This window comes from Staurois parvus, unplaced genomic scaffold (assembly GCF_062004578.1).
Source record: "Staurois parvus isolate SC_StPar_1 unplaced genomic scaffold, SC_StPar_1.0 ptg000487l, whole genome shotgun sequence".
In the NCBI taxonomy this organism is placed as follows: Eukaryota; Metazoa; Chordata; class Amphibia; order Anura; family Ranidae; genus Staurois; species Staurois parvus.
The window spans coordinates 1,835,856-1,859,171 of NW_028318283.1; the positions used below are offsets into that span (position 1 = coordinate 1,835,856).

The window sequence follows — 23,316 nt, forward strand, 5'->3', positions numbered from 1 at the left end:
TGTGCATTAGAATGTTGGTAGGTGAATTCATTTTTCTGGCTCGCATTCTGATCCTTAAATAAACTTTCATTTTATAAAAAGTAAATCAGCAGTTTTATTGAGTTGCCTTTCTATGCTATTAATCCCGAATAGAGTGCTGATGCGCTGGTCTGTAGATAATGAATGGAAGCAGAATCCACCCGGCACACTGCAGCAGCAAGTTCCATTGTGTCACCTGGACCCTTCCTGCATCAACACGAACAAAACCTAGAAATGGTGGCAACAGGTTTCTGCAAAAAAAAAAAAAAATAAAACAAAAAAAACCCCACAACATTCCCTGCCCCTGAAATAAAGAACACTGAATTTTATTTATTTTTTAATTTTTTTTTTTATTTAAAATAATTTTAATACAAACTAAATATAAACTATTTCAGTTCTTAACATGTAAGACACTGACTTAATATACTTTAACTTTTATCAAGTATTGCACAATTTAGATACAAAAATTACAATTACATATCTCCATCTTTATATAGCAAAAATCTTAATTTTGTAACAGAAAATACAACTCTTGAAAATTACAAGTATCCCTCTATAATTAAAGTAAAGTGAGGAATAAAATAGATAATTTTTTTGTTTTTTTTTTTGAACAGCTTGTGTCTCAAAGACTTTCAGTTTCAAAATATAAGAAAAACAAAAAATCTACATAAAGCTGCTGAAGGAATCACAGATTCGTAAAAATCTTGAAATGTGTCAATGTAAATATATTATATAGAAAAAAAACTTACAAAGTTGGAAAGTCATTTCCCCTTTTTATACATTATACAATGTAAAATTTTTTTTTTTTCACTCCTAATGCGGGTGAGCGGGATATTCCGACCTTCGAAAGCAAAAAAATACACACCAAATATTTTCCATTTTTAGAAAAAAAAACTCAATGCCTATAAAAAAAAAAAAAAAAAAAAAAAAAATAGCTTCTAAATACTGTACCAGGCAATATTCCTTAAGTGTAGTGAACACAATAAGCTTGCACTTAGTCTGGGGGGGGGGGGGGGGAAGTTGTATGTGCTTCTGCAACCAACTTGAATGTAGGAGGGCTACAAGCCGAGAAAAGACCCCGCAGCTTGTACAATACTTTGGATAAATAACAGTTTAGTTTGCCATAACCGGCTGGAATTGCTGATTAGAATACTGCACGTTGCTGAGGCTGAAGTTCAGGCCGTCCACCAGCGATTTCTCGTTGAGACCGCCGTACGCCGCAAACATGTCGAAGGCATTGCTGTAAGGAAAGGGGCCGAGGCCTAGTGCATTATCGTTAGGGCAGTTCATGCCAAATCTTCCTTGATCTGGGATTTCGGGGAACATAAACTCCTTGGCGTTCGGAGAAAGGGCAGAGGTTTTCTGCTGGAGGTTTGTGAGGCCGAGGCCGTACAGAGAGTGCATGGAGGACGACAACGCGCTCTGCTTTAGCAAGTTATTGACGGTGAAGCCGAACTGCGTGGGGGAGGACCGTGCGATCTTATTGCGAGCGTTGTTCTTCATTTTGGTGGAACCGAACTTTGTGGCAGCAAAAGTGGCAGTTGTAAACGTTAAAGGTTGCGAGACCCTGGGCATAAACGTCGGGCTTACAGCAGCTGAATCGCCAAACGGAGGTGAAGGCGAGCTGGATACTGGAGAGGACTGGTCAGTGATTGGCATGAACGCTTGGGCCTCGGGGTTAAAACTGTTCTTGATTTCCTTGTCCAGTTCCGATCCGTTCTCGCTGTTGTCATCGACGTAAAGTACTTTTATTTGTCCCTTCTCTCCGATCTGATAGGAGACTTCAGAGGGATCGATCCACACGTTGAGGTCGTGAGGGAGGTTTCTACGTACATCCTCGATGTCCAGACCGCTTTCGTTGGCGGCCTGCTCTATGACCGGCTCCACCTTCTCACCGACATGGATGCACCTATAGCCCGACCCCTTGTACGGCTTGTCTGGGTACCAATGGCCTTCATATTTCTTCTTCAGAAGTCTTTCAAGCTCCTCCCCGAAGATGTTGACTCGTCGCCTGGGCAGTTTGTTATACAAATACGAGATGATAAAATTCAGAGCTACCTGAATTTCAAGCTGCATATCGGTCTTAATATTTCTCAGTCGACGCAGAAGGATGTTTGTCAGGCAGGCAGAGGGTAAAGAGCTTCGAAATCCTTGTTTTTCCTGCAAGAAAAACAAAAATGGTTGGAAAGGAAGAGTCACCAACACTTGAGAAAGTACAAAAGAAAGCTGCACAACCCAACTGAGGTCCCCAAACTTCGACTTCCCGGTGAATGCCTACACAAACTATGTGACAGGACGAGTTTATCATGGGGAGGCCAACACATGGAAACAAGTGACTGAGAACTAAGTCAACACAACCAGACACACTGGGAGGTTTCACTTGCTGCAGGTAAATATTTCCCCGATTACTCAAACATCTCAGAATACAAAACTGACCAGACTGGGCCAACCACCACCACCTGATAGTTACAGTCCGGACAGGGATCAAGAATATTTCAGTCTTTAAATGGTGTCAAGATGAAAACGAGGACTTTGAAGTGGAAGTCAAGTCCACTTTGCAAGTTGTACTACAGGTAAAGACTATGATAAAGGCTTACCTGTGGGTACAGTGAATATCTCCTAAACTTGCCGTTTAGGACAGGGGTCTCCAAACTTTCTAAACAAAGGTCCAGTTTACGGTCCTTCAGACTTTAGGGGGGCTAGACTGCGGCCATCAGGAATAGAAAAAGGCCTGACATCAGTTGGAAAAACCGCCCCATTTCTGGCATCATTTGGACGAATTATGTCCCATCATTGGTGTCACTGGGCACCATTGTTAGTGTCACTGGGAGAAATTGTGTCCCATTGGACCCTGTGATGGGAGTCACTTTGGATGGGGGGCCCATGGAACCCAGCTCACTTTGGAGAGGTGGGGAGACCCGTCTCATCTCCCCATATCCCTCTTATGTACAAGTCACCCTGTGCCTGTTAGGGGTACAGGGTGATCTGTCCTAATATTGTGTAGACATGTATAGGTGGGGTGGGGGGGGTTGTGGATTGTTTGGTGTTATGTGGTTGCATCCCATTGTTCTATTGTGTGTCTTGACTGGGAGCAAACTATTATGGGATGTGTTTATGTTTATTGGCTTGGTGGGGGGGGGGGGGGGGTCTTCAGCAGCCCTCCCTCCTGATGGGACCGTCTGCTGGTGTGTCTCATTACTAAAAGTAGATTGCCCCGCCCTGTGCCATTATGCAGGAAGGGGGGAGGGGGGGGGTTGTCTGAGTGTATATATCTTGAATCTGTGTTAAAATAAAACTAGTCTACCTCCTGGTTTACTTCAAGACTGGTGTCTAGTCTCGTATGGTCTGCTGTGGTGTCTGTTTGTAATTGGATGGGGAAGCGGTATCCTAACGGAGGTACCCAAGTGCAATCTGGGGTCGGTTCCATTACAGACCCCATTTCTGGAGTAATTGGAAGGAAATGAGCCCCTTTATTGGTGTCATTGGTGGTAAATCTACCTCACTGTTGGTATCAGAGAAAGAAATGGTGCCCAAGGGGCCAGATAAGAGCCAGCAAATGGCCACATCTGGCCCCACAGGCCATAGTTTGGAGACTACTGGTTTAGGAGATATTCACACAACATGCATCCGAGGATGTCGCTGGCTCATGATGAAGGCATGGCATAGCGTGCCAAACCTTTAGAGCCGCAGCAGAGCTTCCGCAAGCATGTGCAGGTAAGGGGGGTGTGACATCATTGCAGCTCCGGCCATTCATACTGCCGGAACTCACAAACCCAGAAGGAAGAACAGGTGAAGATGGTGGCACTTGGAGCCGTGACAGCACGGCGCTGGAGGGCTCCATGTACAGGCAAGTGCACTGCATCCTAGTACAATATGACCCAACACTGCAGGAGGACCATTCATTTTATTCCCCGGTGGTTTACTACTGATATAACCACTTGCACAGCGTATGTCGCTGGGCTTCAGCAGTTATAGCGGGATAATGCCTGCAACTGACGAGAAATCTTAAGCAGCCCATGTCTAATTCTTTGTTCAACATCCCCGCTGATGTATTAGCACATTAGGGAGACTTCCCTGCCATCAGAATACACCGATCAGTGCTGCCAGTGGCACTGAGAGGAAATTGTCCATCAAGCTAGTTGTATAGAAGTCGTTCTGTAGATCAACTTCTGTAAAAAGGAAGAGGGGGAAAAAAAACAAAAACAAAAAAAACAGCGGCTGTAAGTGCAGATGTCAAACAACTAACTAAGCTAAAATCAGGCAACTTGCATGGTAAAGTATGACAGGCTCATCAAAACCAATGGTGACGTAACAAGAGTGGATGCTGGGGAAGACCGGGTGAGTGGCAGGCATTGGGGCAAGGGAGTCCAGCCGGAACCCCCATCATTCCATGGAGTCTGCAGGACCATAGCGTCCTGACGTCACCTTTAATGTGCGATTGCCAGATTGTAGTTCCATTAAAGTTGTTAAACCCACTTGCCAACCGAAATATAGTTGGATGGCTACAGCGCGGCTGTCCGGTTCTGGGAGGGCATCAGGACGTCCTCCCAGAAAACAACCCCCCCCCCCCCAGCAATCTCTGATCACAGTGTCCTACAGACACAGCTAATCATGTGATATAGTAAAAGGCCAATCACAGCGGCCTTTTACCACGTGATCAGCTGTGTCCAATGACAGCAGATCACCGGTAAATGCAGTTGCCAGCTATCGGCTGCACTTTCCTCATGCTGTCACAGAGTGAGGAAAGTACTGCTGACAACCAGCACTTGTCAGAGGATGGATCGGCGCCGATCATCAGGGCACCTGGGCCCACCACATCAGCACTGTCACACTTTGAATGACAATTGCGCAGTCATGCGACACTACTGACATTTTTATCCTTTTTCTTGAGAAGAATAGAGCTTTCTTTTGGTAGTATTTAATCACCTCTGGGATTTTTATTTTTTGCAAACCAAAAAACTTAATTTTTTTTTAAAAATAATTTTTATAACAAACTAAGGAAAAAAATTTTGTAAGTGATTTTTCTCCTTCACTGATGTGCGCTAGTGAGACAGCACTAATTGGCACTGTTAGGTGGCACTGACAGGAAGCTCAGATGAGCACTGGTAGGCAATCATATGTGGCACTGATAGGCACTGGCAGCTGGCATTGATGGACACTGACTGGGGGCACAGCTGGGGCTACACTGATCATCAGAGCTCTGCACTGCGGCCACGACTCTCGTGTGCATGCAAGAGTGACTATCTTGCCCATTCAAACAGCCAAAACCCACAAACCCAGAAGGAAGACTGGATACAGATGAAGCAACGGTGATGGCGTGTCACTGGAGGGCATTGTTTTAAGTGTTACTAAACCCCGGACCCCGCATTCACTATATGCGCTCTCCCCCGGACCCCGCATTCACTATATGCGCTCTCCCCCGGACCCCGCATTCACTATATGCGCTCTCCCCCGGACCCCGCATTCACTATATGCGCTCTCCCCCGGACCCCGCATTCACTATATGCGCTCTCCCCCGGACCCCGCATTCACTATATGCGCTCTCCCCCGGACCCCGCATTCACTATATGCGCTCTCCCCCGGACCCCGCATTCACTATATGCGCTCTCCCCCGGACCCCGCATTCACTATATGCGCTCTCCCCCGGACCCCGCATTCACTATATGCGCTCTCCCCCGGACCCCGCATTCACTATATGCGCTCTCCCCCGGACCCCGCATTCACTATATGCGCTCTCCCCCGGACCCCGCATTCACTATATGCGCTCTCCCCCGGACCCCGCATTCACTATATGCGCTCTCCCCCGGACCCCGCATTCACTATATGCGCTCTCCCCCGGACCCCGCATTCACTATATGCGCTCTCCCCCGGACCCCGCATTCACTATATGCGCTCTCCCCCGGACCCCGCATTCACTATATGCGCTCTCCCCCGGACCCCGCATTCACTATATGCGCTCTCCCCCGGACCCCGCATTCACTATATGCGCTCTCCCCCGGACCCCGCATTCACTATATGCGCTCTCCCCCGGACCCCGCATTCACTATATGCGCTCTCCCCCGGACCCCGCATTCACTATATGCGCTCTCCCCCGGACCCCGCATTCACTATATGCGCTCTCCCCCGGACCCCGCATTCACTATATGCGCTCTCCCCCGGACCCCGCATTCACTATATGCGCTCTCCCCGGACCCCGCATTCACTATATGCGCTCTCCCCCGGACCCCGCATTCACTATATGCGCTCTCCCCCGGACCCCGCATTCACTATATGCGCTCTCCCCCGGACCCCGCATTCACTATATGCGCTCTCCCCCGGACCCCGCATTCACTATATGCGCTCTCCCCCGGACCCCGCATTCACTATATGCGCTCTCCCCCGGACCCCGCATTCACTATATGCGCTCTCCCCCGGACCCCGCATTCACTATATGCGCTCTCCCCCGGACCCCGCATTCACTATATCCGCTCTCCCCCGGACCCCGCATTCACTATATCCGCTCTCCCCCGGACCCCGCATTCACTATATCCGCTCTCCCCCGGACCCCGCATTCACTATATCCGCCCTCCCCGGACCCCGCATTCACTATATCCGCTCTCCCCGGACCCCGCATTCACTATATCCGCTCTCCTCGGACCCTGCATTCACTATATCCACTCTCCCCGGACCCTGCATTCCCTATATCCGCTCTCCCCGGACCCTGCATTCACTATATCTGGTCTCCCCAGACCCCGCATTCACTATATCCGCTCTCCCCTGGACCACACATTCACTATATCCAGTCTCCCCGGACCCTGCATTCACTATATCCAGTCTCCCCGGACCCCGCATTCACTATATCCGGTCTCCCCAGACCCTGCATTCACTATGTCCGGTCTCCCCAGACCCTGCATTCACTATATCCGGTCTCCCCAGACCCTGCATTCACTATATCCGGTCTCCCCAGACCCTGCATTCACTATATCTGGTCTCCCCAGGACCCTGCATTCACTATATCCGGTCTCCCCTGGACCACACATTCACTATATCCAGTCTCCCCGGACCCTGCATTCACTATATCCAGTCTCCCCGGACCCTGCATTCACTATATCCGGTCTCCCACAGTACACAGAACATGGAAATGCAATTATTGTAGTAAATTGTTAAATACCTTTTCTCATCAGCAGTTAGAAATCACTAATCTATCAGTGTCCAGCAGAGCACTGGTTAAAGCTTGTGGGAGTTTTCACTCTCCCCTTATTGTCCTATGAGGCTGCAGAACCCAACCCTCTGTCCAGACACCGATTGGCCCTGTGCCGATCACATGCACTCTCCCGAAAAACTCTAGCAATACACACTGAGCATGTGCAGATTTGCCACTGTTGCGCTGTACTATGGCAGATTGATTGGGGACAGTAGAAGGGGAGGATCAGAGAAGGTTTTTTTTGGTTTTTTTACACAATGCAGATGATTAACCCCTTAGGTTCCACAGTGAGTATAACAAGCATGCTTTACTGCATCTACAGACTGATTGTACTGTGGGGGGTTTAGTAACACTAAGGCAAGTCTGTCACAATGTGCTAGTATGTGGTGCACACTAGCACATGACATTCTGTAGGGACCCAATTTTCATTTGCCAACGTAGGTTTTTTTGGATCTTTGGTGCTCATATACCATGTAGCTCCGTTTTAACCCCTTGAATACCTGGAAATGTTTAACCCCTCACCTACAGGGCACTTATACCCCCTGTCCAGGCCAATTTCCAGCTTTCAGCGCTGTCACACTTTGAATGACAATTGCGCGGTCATGCAACACTGTACCCATATGAAATTTTTATCATTTTTTCGAGACAGATAGAGCTTTCGTTTGGTGGTATTTAATCACCTCTGGGATTTTTATTTTTTCTTAAACAAACCAAAAACCACTGCAAATTTTGAAAAAAAAAAATTTTTCCCTAGTTTTTGTTATACAATTTTGTAAATAAGTGATTTTTCTCCTTCACCAATGTGCGCTAATGAGGCTGCAGTGATGGGCACTGAGGCTGCACTGATGGACACTGATGAGGCACTGGTAGGTTGCACTGATGGGCATTGACAGGTATCACTGAAAGGCGGCACTGATACATGGCACTGATAGGCGGCACTGATTGGCATTGATGGGTGACATTGAAAGGCAGCTCAGATGGGCACTGATATGGCATTGATGTGGCACTGGCACTGATGAGCACTGACAGGTGGCACTTCTGGGGCCACACTGATCATCAGTGCCCTGATAATCTGTGTACATGTCCCCTCCACGGAAAGCAGATTACCGGCTCTCCTCTGTCAGTGTGACAGCTCGAGAGGAGAGAAATGCCGATAACTGGCATTTCCCTGATTGGACACAGCTGATCACATGACCGAGCCGACATCTTCGGCTCTTTCCGTGATCGGACACAGCGCACCGGAGATTGCCGGACTGTGCAATCCCTGAGCCGCACATGCGCAGTGAGAATGGTAGGACGTCCTATCAGAACGAGAGAACCACCTTGTGCCCGTCATTGGACTATAGGGCGGGCTGAAGGTGGTTAAACTTGTTAGACAAGCAGACTACCAACTCCTCCCTTTCATTAACCACCCACATGGATCATCTGCTTCTCTGGCTGATGTTTCTGCGATGGCCAGCAAATCCAGTGCCGAATTCTGTGCCCTCCCCCACAACTGGATGCCTCCTTATGACCTATGGAGCCTGGCCCTGCTGCTACACAGCCAAAAGAAGTGGCCAAGTTTCACATGAAGCAATGTTGACACCCATAGAAGAACCTTCCTACTCTGCAGCAGAAAAAAAAATTGACACCCAGCATGCCAGGTGACCCCAGATCTGGGCCAGTAAAAGCTTTAACCATTTCTGGACCAATGACATACCGGTAAGTCGCTGGACTTCAAGTGGTAATTTTTTTTTTCAGCCAGCTTGCTTGCAAAAGCGGTTTTACAAGGGGGAGGGGTACCCGCCTCCCCACCCCATTTTCCACTGCTCTCCCTTCCCACCAGGAGACCAGGTTCTGCCAGTTAACCATAGAACGGACTGGAGGGGCTCTGATAATCTCTATGCCCTAAAAACGGAAGCAATGAGCATTTCATCACTTCCGATTTCGTGGCTATAAACAAACCATTATATGGTTTGAAGAAAAAAAAAAAAAAAGAAAAAAAAAAAAAAAAAAGCATCAGATCAGCGATCTTGGTTTGATCCGAACCTTTAAAGGGCAGAGGAGAGATCTGAGGGTCCAATAGCACTCAGATCTCTCACAAAAGAGTACCTGCCACCGCCCCAAAGAGTACCTGCCACCGCCCCAAAGAGTACCTGCCACCGCCCCAAAGAGTACCTGCCACCGCCCCAAAGAGTACCTGCCACCGCCCCAAAGAGTACCTGCCACCGCCCCAAAGAGTACCTGCCACCGCCCCAAAGAGTACCTGCCACCGCCCCAAAGAGTACCTGCCACCGCCCCAAAGAGTACCTGCCACCGCCCCAAAGAGTACCTGCCACCGCCCCAAAGAGTACCTGCCACCGCCCCAAAGAGTACCTGCCACCGCCCCAAAGAGTACCTGCCACCGCCCCAAAGAGTACCTGCCACCGCCCCAAAGAGTACCTGCCACCGCCCCAAAGAGTACCTGCCACCGCCCCAAAGAGTACCTGCCACCGCCCCAAAGAGTACCTGCCACCGCCCCAAAGAGTACCTGCCACCGCCCCAAAGAGTACCTGCCACCGCCCCAAAGAGTACCTGCCACCGCCCCAAAGAGTACCTGCCACCGCCCCAAAGAGTACCTGCCACCGCCCCAAAGAGTACCTGCCACCGCCCCAAAGAGTACCTGCCACCGCCCCAAAGAGTACCTGCCACCGCCCCAAAGAGTACCTGCCACCGCCCCAAAGAGTACCTGCCACCGCCCCAAAGAGTACCTGCCACCGCCTGTTGCTATCACAGGACATTTATATTCCCTGTGGGGAAAAAAAAAAAAAAAAAAAAAAAAAAAAAGGGACAGAGTAAAATTGCACACAAAAAGTGAACGCTTTCAGCTAATAATGGAATCTTCTATTCCTACCAGTCCATCCCCCACAGTTATTACCTTTAGTACCACCAGCCCCTCCCTCTTAGATTGTAAGCTCCAAGGAGAACTCCACTCAGGGCCCCTCCCCTGAGTATATATATATAAATATTTTTATTTTTTTAATTTGGGGGTTCTAAGTAGTTCTCCAGCACACAAATACTGATTTTTTTTTCCATGTAAAAGTCAGAGAAGGCTTGGCCTTAAACTGGTTAAGTCAGTGACTAAAGGGTTGGCCTGGAGTTCAGCTTTAGGTATGAGGCAGGTACTGAGTGGTACCCCCCCCTTCTCTGTTCCTGACCCCCTTGGCTTCCAGATCCAGAGAGGCACACAGGGCGATGCCATGGCTGACTTCAGAGCACAGAGTCAATATTTGTATACGGAGGTTCCCAGGAGGTACAATAAAGGGCGGTGCAGGCACTTCACTGGTTGGAGCAGCTCAAACACCATGTACACGTGACAGGTTAGCTTTAGGTTTACTCCCAGACTCTCCCGGACTCCATGACCCTCCCCCATACTGTAACACAATCTTCCGAGTCGCTGTAAACGACCTTTAAACATTTGCTGGATCAGCAAGGGTGGGGTACACGGATCCAGACACAGCCAAAAGGTATTTAATAAAACGTCATGGGAGACGCATTAAATGACAGGAACACACCCCTGATGGTTTAATGATGTGATGGAGAACCTCAGGAAGAGAGGAGCAGGGGGGAGGGGTGTTCTGTCACACTGAGGCCCTGCGGCCCCCCGTCACACCTCCCCGACCCTTACCACAATCCGGGGGTCCCAGGAATGGCAGGCACTCCAGGATTCCAGACTACATCTGGCAGAAAACAAACCTTTAACCCCTGAGATGTGGCAGAACTACAAGTCTCAGCACGGCCCGTCGGCAGGCGCTCCCATATGTTTCGTCTCATCTAGGGCTACGTCATGTGGACAAGAATGGAAGTTACAGCATGCTGGAATCACGGGGTTAAAAATACCCGACAACCGACATAAGCCGTCCGTCATTCAGCCTATAAATACACAGGACTATACACGGCACATACACCCGTCCCAGATCATACATCTGCTGAACACTGCGAGGGGGGGTGCATATGGCACTAGGTATGCTGGGTAGTGCACTTGGGGGGTGCATATGGCACAGCACAATGAATGCTGGGTAGTTCACACATTTGGGAGGTGCATATGGCACAACACAGGGAATGCTGGGTAGTTCACACACGGGGGTGGTACATATGGCACAACACAGGGAATGCTGGGTAGTTCACACACGTTGGGGTGCATATGGCACAGCACAGGGAATGCTGGGTAGTTCGCTCACGGGGGGGGGGGGGGGGGGGGGGTACATATGGCACAGCACAGGGAATGCTGGGTAGTTCACTCACGGGGGGTGGTACATATGGCACAGCACAGGGAATGCTGGGTAGTTCACACACACGGGGGGGGGGGGTACATATGGCACAGCACAGGGAATGCTGGGTAGTTCACACACGGGGGGGGGTACATATGGCACAGCACAGGGAATGCTGGGTAGTTCAGACATTTGGGAGGTGCATATGGCACAACACAGGGAATGCTGGGTAGTTCACACACGGGGGGGTGCATATGGCACAGCACAGGGAATGCTGGGTAGTTCACACGCGGGGGGGGGGGGTACATATGGCACAGCACAGGGAATGCTGGGTAGTTCACACACTTTGGGGGGGGGGGGTTGCATATGACACAGGGTATGTGTATGCTGGGACATAAGTTCAGCCACACACTGAAGGGGGTTCATACAGAACGGAGCCTGCTGGGACATGTAGTTCACACACTGGGGAGGTCCTGCAGCACACATCACTTCCTCCGTCACAACAGCCCAGGAGACAGCATGCCCCTCCAGAAAAGGGTCAGGAAACCCCTCCACTCAGGGCCCCTCCCCCTGTCCACACCACGTGTCATCCACTGATCCCATACAGAATTCCAGCACCAAGGAAGGATCACACAAGTCAGTGACATGTCACACCTGCACAGACACAAACCGCAGACAGGGGGCCCCTCAACTGACTTCAGGGGGCCAACCAAGGGTGACATTAGTGACAGCTGTTACACAGCTGTGTACAGCGACACGGAACAGAGGCCGGAACACGCCGAAATCATCAAGTCAGAGGAATCTCTCGTCTGATTTCATACAAAAAAGTGAGATTAGGAATTGTGAACAGGAATCACCTGAAACTTTCCTAGACGCACCCAGAGTGCTCCCCACGTACAGGACCCGATGGTCTCACCTTCCTGACCCTCTCAATGCCTACCAGACCCGATGGTCTCACCTTCCTGACCCTCTCAATGCCTACCAGACCCGATGGTCTCACCTTCCTGATCCTCTCAATGCCTACCAGACCCGATGGTCTCACCTTCCTGACCCTCTTCTCAATGCCTACCAGACCCGATGGTCTCACCTTCCTGACCCTCTCAATGCCTACCAGACCCGATGGTCTCGCCTTGATGACCCTCTTCTCAACGCCTACCAGACGCGATGGTCTCACCTTCCTAACCCTCAATGCCTACCAGACCCGATGGTCTCGCCTTCCTGACCCTCAATGCCTACCAGACCCGATGGTCTCGCCTTCCTGACCCTCAATGCCTACCAGACCCGATGGTCTCACCTTCCTGACCCTCAATACCTACCAGACCCGATGGTCTCGCCTTCCTGACCCTCAATGCCTACCAGACCCAATGGTCTCACCTTCCTGACCCTCAATACCTACCAGACCCAATGGTCTCGCCTTCCTGACCCTCAATGCCTACCAGACCCAATGGTCTCACCTTCCTGACCCTCAATGCCTACCAGACCCAGGTCATTACAACAGACTTTGCATTGTTGGGATTTGGCATCCACAAAGAATGCAAACTTATATGAAGCCATGTTTGCTCATTAAATATGCAGGCTCCTCCTCCTGCAAACCTTTCAATCTGTTCCAAACTACTTAAGACTTTGTTCGTGCCACAAACCGCATTTTTCCATACGGGCGAGGGCAGCGCCACCTCCAACGGGCAGCTGACGTCCATTATACGGTTTATTTGATGTGTCAACATGCGTTGTGCTGCTGTGCGGTGCCATCCGGTGCGATGTGGAAAAAACAGTTGCCGACTTGTTCCTCCACACCGACATCAGCGCTGTGAACGTGGCGCATAGAAGACCATGACGAGCCCCTAAGGTGAGCCCTCATTTATCCTGTATCTGCATCACACGGAGTGAGCGAGCCCCAAGAACTGGAAATGTCAGGCTGTTCCTCGTGAACATCCCAGCAGTCATTCAGCAGAGATGGTAACAGAAATGTTCGACAACAGAGATGGAGCCGTCTGGAAGAAGCAAGGGGGTGACGATCTGGAAGAGCAGAGCATGTAAACAGCTGCACACGACTCCACTAGAAATACACCCTGGGGTACCCTTCAAGGAGGAAAGGCAGAGCAGTGAAGATTCGGGAAATGAGCAGCCAGGACTTACAATCTGGACACGGGTGGTGGGGGAGGAGTTACTCGACTCTACAATTAAAGCCGGCCGTACATTATACAATTTCCTTCAGATGTACCTAATACAAGAGCCAACCTGTTTGCACACAAATTGAGCGTTTAGGTTTGAACTCGTATACGGTTTTAGTATTTTAGGAAATGTAAAATTGTATAATGTATGGCCAGCCCACACAGAAGTTGGGATGACTTACAAGGGAGGGCTGCAAAAATCGTGTGGTTTAAGCACAGGGTGGGAAGCATGCAGTTTAGAGACAGAAGTTGGGTTGCAGGCAGCTACAACCGTGTGGTTTAGACTCGGTTGCTCTGGTATGGGTGGGGGGGGCAGCCTTGATTGGGAGGCTTAAGCAGCCCATACATGGAGTGAATTTCTTTCCTACAACCGGGGATCGATTCCTCCAACACCAACAGAGTTGACAGGGGAATCTGTCCCACCGAGCTACTGTCTTTTCTAAGTGGGGATCATCCCCATGGGGGCCCCGGCTAGCAATCGTATGAAATCCTTCAGGCTGGTTGTACCCAAGTTGATCAATCAATTCAGCCTGCCCATACACAGTTCAAATCTCAGCCGGTTCAGCAGGAACCGAACTGTCTACAGCCGGCCTTGAACCTCATACACAAGATGGAAACATCCGATGAATGGCCGTCCATTGCTGGTGCATGCTAGTCTCATAGGAAATAAATCAGATACTAAAGTTATGAAAATTCTCGTATGACAGAATACAACTTCGGAAGTGAGGTCATGCATGCGTTCGTTTGTGCATGCGCGGTCACACTCGTCAAGTTTGTTTCGAATATTGTATGAAAATCGTACGATCTGGTATATGAAAAAATGTGTCCAAATACGTTCAGATGAAGGCTGTGCACCGATTGTCGTACGATCGCTTCGATTATCTGATTGTGTGTACTGGACTTTAGACACGAGGAGGCGGGACTCTTGCTGCAGCCATGACAGTATGGTTTAAATACTGGGGGGGAGATGGTAGAAGCCGCAACTGTTGAAGACAAGGCCAGCAGCTGGGACTGTGTCTCAAGCTGGCCATAGATAGGTAGAAAATAGTTTGAACAGGTCAAAGCGCTCGATCGTCCGACCTTCTAAATGTTAGCGGGCTCGCGTCGATTCTCGAAATGTACGGCAAAAAACCTAGAAAGTCAGAATTTTGTAGAGCCAAAGACTTCTGAAGCACGGTCGGTGGAATCGATCGGGAGCAACACGCAAAAATCAAATGATCCATGAGCATGTGAAAAAAAACAAAAATGTATATTTTAAAGGAAAAAAAAACGCCCAAGTCATCAAGTGGGAGGAAAAATGTGCCTCAATGATGGCGTATTCGCATGCTCATGTGACAGATCTTTACCAAAAGTGAAATGTTTTGAGCGATATTGTACCCAGCTTTAGACATGGTATTGGGGGGGGGGGTAGGGGGGAAACAGATGACGCGGTTAGGCACAAGAGTGGCAGCCAATGGCATGCAGTTTGGACACAGGGGGCGGGGACAAGACATGGAGGTGCAGCCACAACTGTGCAGTTTGGACCCTGGGCGCGGGGGACGAGACATGGAGGTGCAGCCACGACTAGAGTTTGGACACGGGGGGTGGGGACGAGACATGGAGGTGCAGCCACGACTACAGTTTGGACACGGGGGGGGGGGGCGGGGACGAGACATGGAGGTGCAGCCACGACTACAGTTTGGACACGGGGGGCGGGGACGAGACATGGAGGTGCAGCCACGACTACAGTTTGGACACGGGGACGAGACATGGAGGTGCAGCCACGACTACAGTTTGGACACGGGGGGGGGGGGGGCAGGGGCGAGACATGGAGGTGCAGCCACAACTAATTTGGACACGGGGGGCGGGGCTGAGACATGAAGGTGAGCCATGGCTACAGATTGGACACGGGGGTGGGGACGAGACATGGAGGTGCAGCCACGACTACAGTTTGGACATGGGTAGGGGGGGGGGGCAGGGACGAGACATGAAGGTGCAGCCACAGCTGTGCAGTTTGGACATGGGGGCGGGGACGAGACACGAAGGTGCAGCCATGACTACAGTTTGGACACGCGGGGGGGGGGGGGGCAGGGGCGAGACATGGAGGTGCAGCCACGACTGTGCAGTTTGGACATGGGGGGCAGGGACAAGACATGGAGATGCAGCCACGACTACAGTTTGGACGTGGGGGCGGGGATGAGACATGGAGGTGCAGCCACAGCTGTGCAGTTTGGACATGGGGGCGGGGACGAGACATGGAGGTGCAGCCACGACTGTGCAGTTTGGACACAGCAAGGTTGGATTGGGGGCGCTCATGGTCCTGTAAAATGGACGCGGTGAGGGGCGTTTGCAGCAAAGACGCAGCTTGCACACGGGGGATTGATGTTGTGGTTTAGACATTGGGGTGGGGCTGGGAAGACCCCCCGTGGTCTGTTCGGTTTGGAGAAGATGACAACAGAGGCTCCCAGGGACAGTACAGGGGCCCCGACCTTATATTGGGGGGGTGAACAATCGTGGAGGGACCTCCGTGTGTCTGGACGATATTCTAGGTCTATTAAACACACATTCAGTAATAGACCAATCGCTGAGCACCAGATCCCACCCACCGCAGAGTATGTAAATGAGGTCACCTACGCCCCACCCACAGCACTGGGCACAGCCGTGATAGGAGGAGCACAGGGCAGCCATTGCTGATCAGGTGTGTGCAGGTGACACCAGCCCCTCCTCTGGAAGAAGAAACCCCCAACCTCCCCCCACCCCCTCCAGTATCAGATCCCGAGGAGGCCGGGCACAGCCAGGAATGCAGCATCTTCTTGAGCTCCCTTATAATGGCAACAAAAGCATTTCCCATGACAGGTACACATTACCACCACAGGGAACCAATGAGAGAGTTCCATATAATCACATGACAGAGGGCGGGGATAACCCCACGTTATCTGAAAGCCAATGCCTGCTCCCAACTCCTGGCCCCTCCCCCCAACCCACCTGCTCCTGAGAACACAGTACTGCTCATTGGACACAATACTGGGCGGAGTTATTCCACAGGTGAGCCAAACCCCTCCCCCAAGGACACATTATTGCTCATTGGACAGCATGCTGGGCGGAGTTATTCCACAGGTTAACCAAACCACAATCCCCTCCCCCAAAGACACTACAGCACACTAGGTGGAGTTAATCCTCGGCAGACCACGCCCCCAAGGACACCACTCCGCCCACACTTGTCTCAGAAAGGACTCTAACTTGAGAAAGGGATGTGGGCGGGGCTCAACAAAATGCTGGGCTGAACGCAAACAGAGGAAAGGGGGATTAGGGCGGAGCTTAGATGTGGGGGTATGGGGCGGGGCAGGGAGGGACCCCTGGTATTAACTTACCCAAATGTAAGTCCGGCTGCCCCCCCATCCCTGGACATCCCCCCTAACAGTACAAGGTGAGAGCCAGCGAGGTGGAGTCCGCAAACACGACGGACGGCGGCCCCTCCACGCGTACAGCGCCTATCGGTGTTCCCGAGGAAGCAGAACCCGACAGGATCAGGCCTCTATGTACGCCTAACCCCGCTCTCCCCTCACACACACGGGCCCCCCCACCACCACATTCCCCGACTCTTACCTCCTCCGTCCCCCTCTCAGCGCTGCTGGAGCTCTCGCTGGCTGGACTGTCACCCACGGGTCTATATATCACCTCCCGCCCCTCCTATGACATGGGGGAGGTGACGGCCAATCAGCGCGCACAAAGAGCAAAATCTCCCTACGCTATTGGTAATCAAGGTGTCAGTCAGAAAAGAGGAGGCTCCGTGCGAGAGAGAACATCGAACGGAGATTGGTGGAAGGGACAGCCAGTAGCGTTGCCGGTTGTTGGGTCGGGGTGAGGCAATTGGATGGACGTCTTGTCAGTCGGTGTAGGAGGGGCGAGCGATAATTATAGGAGATCTGACAGCTGCAGGGGGCGTGTTCTGATTGTGCTGACGTCAAGAGATCTGGAGTACAGCGGCCATAACCGGAGTACAAACTAAATACAATGTTATCATGGAGATCCCTCCATCTGTATACAACGTCATCACACCGTGTATATATACCGATCTGTATACAACGTCATCATACCATGTATATACCGATCTGTATACAACGTCATCATACCATGTATATATATACCGATCTGTATACAACGTCATCACACCGTGTATATATACCGATCTGTATACAACGTCATCACACCGTGTGTATATATACCGATCTGTATACAATGTCATCATACCGTGTATATACCGATCTGTATACAACGTCATCACACCGTGTATATATACTGATCTGTATACAACGTCATCACACCGGGTGTATATACCAATCTGTATACAATGTCATCATACCATGTATATATATATATACACCGATATGTATACAGCGTCATCACACCATGTATATACCGATCTGTATACAATGTCATCATACCATGTATATATATATATACACCGATCTGTATACAGCGTCATCACACCATGTATATACCGATCTGTATACAACGTCATCACACCGGGTGTATATACCAATCTGTATACAATGTCATCATACCATGTATATATATATATATACACCGATCTGTATACAGCGTCATCACACCATGTATATACCGATCTGTATACAGCGTCATCATACCATGTATATACCGATCTGTATACAATGTCATCATACCATGTATATATATATATATATATACACCGATCTGTATACAGCGTCATACCATGTATATATACCGATCTGTATACAACGTCATCACACCGGGTGTATATACCAATCTGTATACAATGTCATCATACCATGTATATATATATATATATACACCGATCTGTATACAGCGTCATCACACCGTGTATATAAACTGAACTGTATACCTCATCACACTTCTGCGCACTGTGTGCTTCAGCATGCGCTGACCCCGCCCTGTCATGTGACGTGGCCTACCACTTGGTGGCTGAGTGGCTGTTGTTCCCAGTTGCTTCCACTTTGTTATAATCCCACTAACAGTTGAGCGTGGAATATTTAGTAGCCAGGAAATGTCACAGATGGACTTATTGCCCAGGTGACCACCTATCATGGGATCACGCTTGGAGTCACTGAGCTCCTGAGAGTGACCCATTCTTTCACCAATGTTTGTAGAAGCGGTCTGCATGCCTAGGGGCGTGATTGTATACACCTGTGTCCATGGAGGGGATTGGAACACCTGAATCACATGATTGGGAGGGCGGGGCCAATAATTTTGGCAATATAATGTATCACAGTCCCTCTCTAAGACCCCGGTCACACTGGGTGCGACTTGCCATGCCGTGTGACTTGCAAATCACATGGCGAGTCGCACCCTATTGTCAGCAATTATATCGGTGTGGTTCTGACTTGGTCGGAGCCGCACCGATTTCTATAGTACTACATGCACCACTTTAGGTGCGACTTGTATAGACATCTGTGTCTTGCATGCAGCAGAAGTCTTGCAAGTTGCACCTCAAGTCAGAATATCATCCAACCTTGAAGTCGCACGATTACAAAGTGGGATCGGTGTGACCGCGGTGTAAGAGCTGATTCACACATGTGCGGTGCGGACTGAAGCTCAGGTTTCACGGATAATTTATACAGTAGCTGCTCACAGGTTCATGTCAGGTTTACATCAGGACAGGATTAGCTCAGGATCTTGTTCACACATATGCGGTTTAGTAACCATACATGCCAATAGCCTGCAATCCGCACCTGAACCGGACAGGACTCTTTTTAAAACCGCACTGAATCCGTACCACCGGAGCACCGGACATATGTGAACAGGCATAGGAAGCTATGTTTTTTCACATGTCATGCGGATTGGATGCGGTTCAAACCACATATATGTGAACCAGCATTTAGTTACTGATCACTGCCATTACCAGTATAGCATAAATAAATAAATATAAAATAATAATAAAAGAAATAATTTTTTTTTAAGGTTTAGGGGTTAATTATTATTCATTATTACATAGTATTAATTTATTGTATTCATTTATTATTTATTTATGATTATTTTTATTTATTTGTGTATTTACATTTATTTATTTATTATTATTATTATTAGTAGTAGTAGTAATAGTAGTAGCATTGATAGTAGTAGTAGTATTAGCACCCTAACACTAACACACACACAAAAAAAAGAATAAATAAATATTAAGAAGATAATAAATAAAATATTACCCCAAACCCTAACCTCTAAATCCTAACCTTAACTCCGGCTCCTAATTCTAAACCTAACCTTACCTCTTACCCTAACAAAAATAAATAATAATAATAATAATAAAATAAATAATTTATTTTTTTAAGGGTTAGGAGTTAATTATTATTTATTTATTATTACATAGTATTCATTTATTGTATTAATTTATTATTTATTTATGATTATTTTTATTTATTTGTGTATTTTCTTTACATTTATTTATTATTATTAGAAGTAGTAGTAGCAGTAGTAGCAGTGGTAGTAGTAGTAGTATTAGCAAATAACACACACAAAAAAAAAAGAATAAATAAATAATAAGAAGACAATAAATAAAATATTACCCCTACCCCAAACCCTAACCCTTAAATCAGTGGTGTATTTAGGTTTCATGCTGCCCTAGGCAACACAAAAATCAGCTTCCCCCCCCCCCCCCCCACAGAGAGACTCTGACACTGACAAACACCCCCCTCCCCCACGATAAGAGCCTGACACTGACAAACAAAACCCCACCCCAATGTCCTCTCTTCCATCCCTTCTTTCAGGGGGCAGCACTGCCCCCCTGAAAAATGCCGTTGCCCCCCTGAAAAAAATGCCGCTCTAGGCAAATGCCTTGTTTGCCTTGTGGTAAATACACCGCTGCCTTAAATCCTAACCTTAACTCCAGCTCCTAATTCTAAACCTAACCTTACCTCTCACCCTAACAAAAATAAATAATAATAATAATAATAATAATAATAAAATAAATAATTTATTTTTTAAGGGTTAGGGGTTAATTATTATTTATTTATTATTACATAGTATTAATTTATTGTATTCATTTATTATTTATTTACGATTATTTTTATTTATTTGTGTATTTATTTTACATTTATTTATTTATTATTATTAGTAGTAGTAATAGTAGTAGTAGTATTAGCACCCTAACACTAACACACACACAAAAAAAAGAATAAATAAATAATAAGAAGACAATAAATAAAATATTACCCCAAACCCTAACCCCTAAATCCTAACCTTAACTCCGGCTCCTAATTCTAAACCTAACCTTACCTCTTACCCTAACAAAAATAAATAATAATAATAATAATAATAATAAAATAGAGGAATAAAAGCTAATGAAAATTCCAAAAACAGCTGAAAAACCTAGCAACAAATGATGCAAAAGATTAATTTTTTTTCTATTTGCTAGTAAAAAAATGCCTAAAAATGGTGTATAAAATTGCACAATAATGCGCAGAAATCGTGCCAAAAAAACGCACACACAAACACACCAAAACCGCTCAAAGCCTGTGGGTGTCCAGGAAGAACGCACACTGCATACAAAACAAACATTTGGCTGCTCCTTTTACATTATATTGCTAAACTGCTGGTTCTTCCCACAGCTCTGATCTCCGTGCAGCCCAGTGATGATGTCCCTGATACTTTTACAAGGTAATATCAGGGTTTGGAAAGGTATTTCTATCTGTGTCAGGCTTCATGCACACTGGGGGGGGGGGGGGATTTTAATAATGCTGGTAGCGTTAGCTGTGTAAAGTTACGTTAAAAACGCAAGTTAGTGGCACCTTGCCGGGTTTTTTCTTGTTTGTGTTTTTAAGCTTTTTTTTACCAAAAAATATATTTTTTTTTTTTGCTACAGTCCAAAAACGCTGGTTTATCACATCAGAATTGCACCCCGTTCATGTGAACCACTGCGGGTGTGTATGTAACAACACCCCGAAATAGGCCCGCAAAACACGGTGCGATGTGCAGAATTGGATCGCATAGGTGTGAATACCCATGTGATCCAATTCTAGTGCGGACCCGAAAAAGGGTCCTGTGTGTTTTTGGTGCGGGTGCGGTGTGAATAGAGCCATACAAAACGTATGGCTCTGATCGCACTGCACACAAATCGCATCGGATTTGCATAGGAATGCGGTGCGGTTCCCGTGCGAATCACATGCGATGTACCGCACCACATGTATGTGAACCCGGGCTTTACGCTGAACCACCCTTATATTCACCCTTCCTCTTCCGTCAGACAGAAAAGCAAATCAATTTTATTCAATTTTTTTACAGGCTTTTTTTTTTTTATTTTCATGCTGGGTTTCCAGCCTCGGCCGGGGCCCCACTGCCTCCTGGGATCACTACATCACCGTTGTACCAGGGGGACAGTGTGTTACTGATCCCCCCAGGGGGAGTAAATACCTGGACTGACCATTTGGAAACTCAGGCACTGCCCGACGGCCCGGGGTCAGTAGGGGGCCCTATGAGATGCCCCTGGTATCTTTTTCATAGGCTTTTTTGAGTTTGGGCAAGGACACAGGGGCCCCATGATCCCCTATTGCCCGGGGGCCCCATGAGTTGTCAGTCCGCCCCTGCCTGGAAGTGTTACCCTGACAAATTAATCAGCATTTATGCACTTAACATGAAAAAAAAAAAATCTGATGACAGGTCCTCTTTAAATGTAAAAAAACCCCTATAAATATCTTTATATGAATTATTTCAGGTTACCCATAATGCATCGCACCTCTCAGCCGGAAATGTACAGAGTGCCGTGTATGAGATTGCTAGGTTCACATACAGGACAGGCAAGTCGGGACACGTCCTCCATCCGAAGGTGCAACATTGTGTCAGCAGGTTGTCGTGTAATCAGCAAGTTGTCGTGTAGTCACACTTCTATAATGTACATAATACAAGCTTTCCTCCTCCAGAGCCTGAACTCAGGGCTGAGAAAACGGGGAAATCACTGAGCCTTCCCAACAGCACAACTATACCCAACCACGTGGGTCAGGAGAGCGCTGACTGACTACAGCACAGAGAACATGAGGCACCTCTTTAGTACAATGACTACATTACTGGGGATATTGGGATGGCAACTTCTTCAGTGTGATGACCACAGCACTGGGGACATTGGGGTGATGCCTCCTCAGTATGATGACCACAGCACTGGGGACATTGGGGTGATGCCTCCTCAGTATGATGACCACAGCACTGGGGACATTGGGGTGATGCCTCCTCAGTATGATGACCACAGCACTGGGGACATTGGGGTGATGCCTCCTCAGTATGATGACCACAGCACTGGGGACATTGGGGTGATGCCTCCTCAGTATGATGACCACAGCACTGGGGACATTGGGGTGATGCCTCCTCAGTATGATGATTACAGCACTGGGGATATTGGGGTGGTGTCTTCTGAGTGCAACGACTACAACACTTGGGACATAGGGGTGGCACCTCTTCAAAGCGATGACTTCAGCATTGGGGGACATTGGGGTGTCACCTCTTCAGAGTGATGACTACAGCACTGGGGACATCGGGGTGGCGCCTGCTCAGTACAATGACTACAGCACTGGGGACATCAGGGTGATGCCTCCTCATTACAATGCCTACAGCACTGGGGACATTGTGGTGATGCCTCTTCGGTGTAATGACTATAGCACTGGGGACATTGGGGTGGTGCCTTCTCGGTAGGATGACTACAGCACTGAGGACATTGGGGTGGCACCTCTTCAGAGCGATGACTACAGCATTG

The 23,316-nt window shown here is 48.5% G+C and overlaps 1 protein-coding gene across 1 annotated transcript; it reads right to left on the reverse strand.

Annotated features, from left to right (window-relative positions):
• Positions 1 to 342: 342 nt before the first annotated feature.
• Positions 343 to 17,261, reverse strand: TOB1 (transducer of ERBB2, 1). Its single transcript, XM_089689628.1, has 2 exons — positions 17,187 to 17,261; positions 343 to 2,178 (listed from the first exon to the last, which is right to left on the reverse strand). Exon 2 carries the CDS (start codon positions 2,092 to 2,094, stop codon positions 1,132 to 1,134), a length of 963 nt encoding a protein of 320 aa, XP_089545754.1. The 5' UTR covers positions 2,095 to 2,178; positions 17,187 to 17,261; the 3' UTR covers positions 343 to 1,131.
• Between the last annotated feature and the right edge of the window lie 6,055 nt (positions 17,262 to 23,316).

Excerpts from the sequence above, each read along its gene's own strand:
- TOB1 (XM_089689628.1), bottom strand. The coding sequence starts at position 2,094 with ATGCAGCTTGAAATTCAGGTAGCTCTGAATTTTATCATCTCGTATTTG.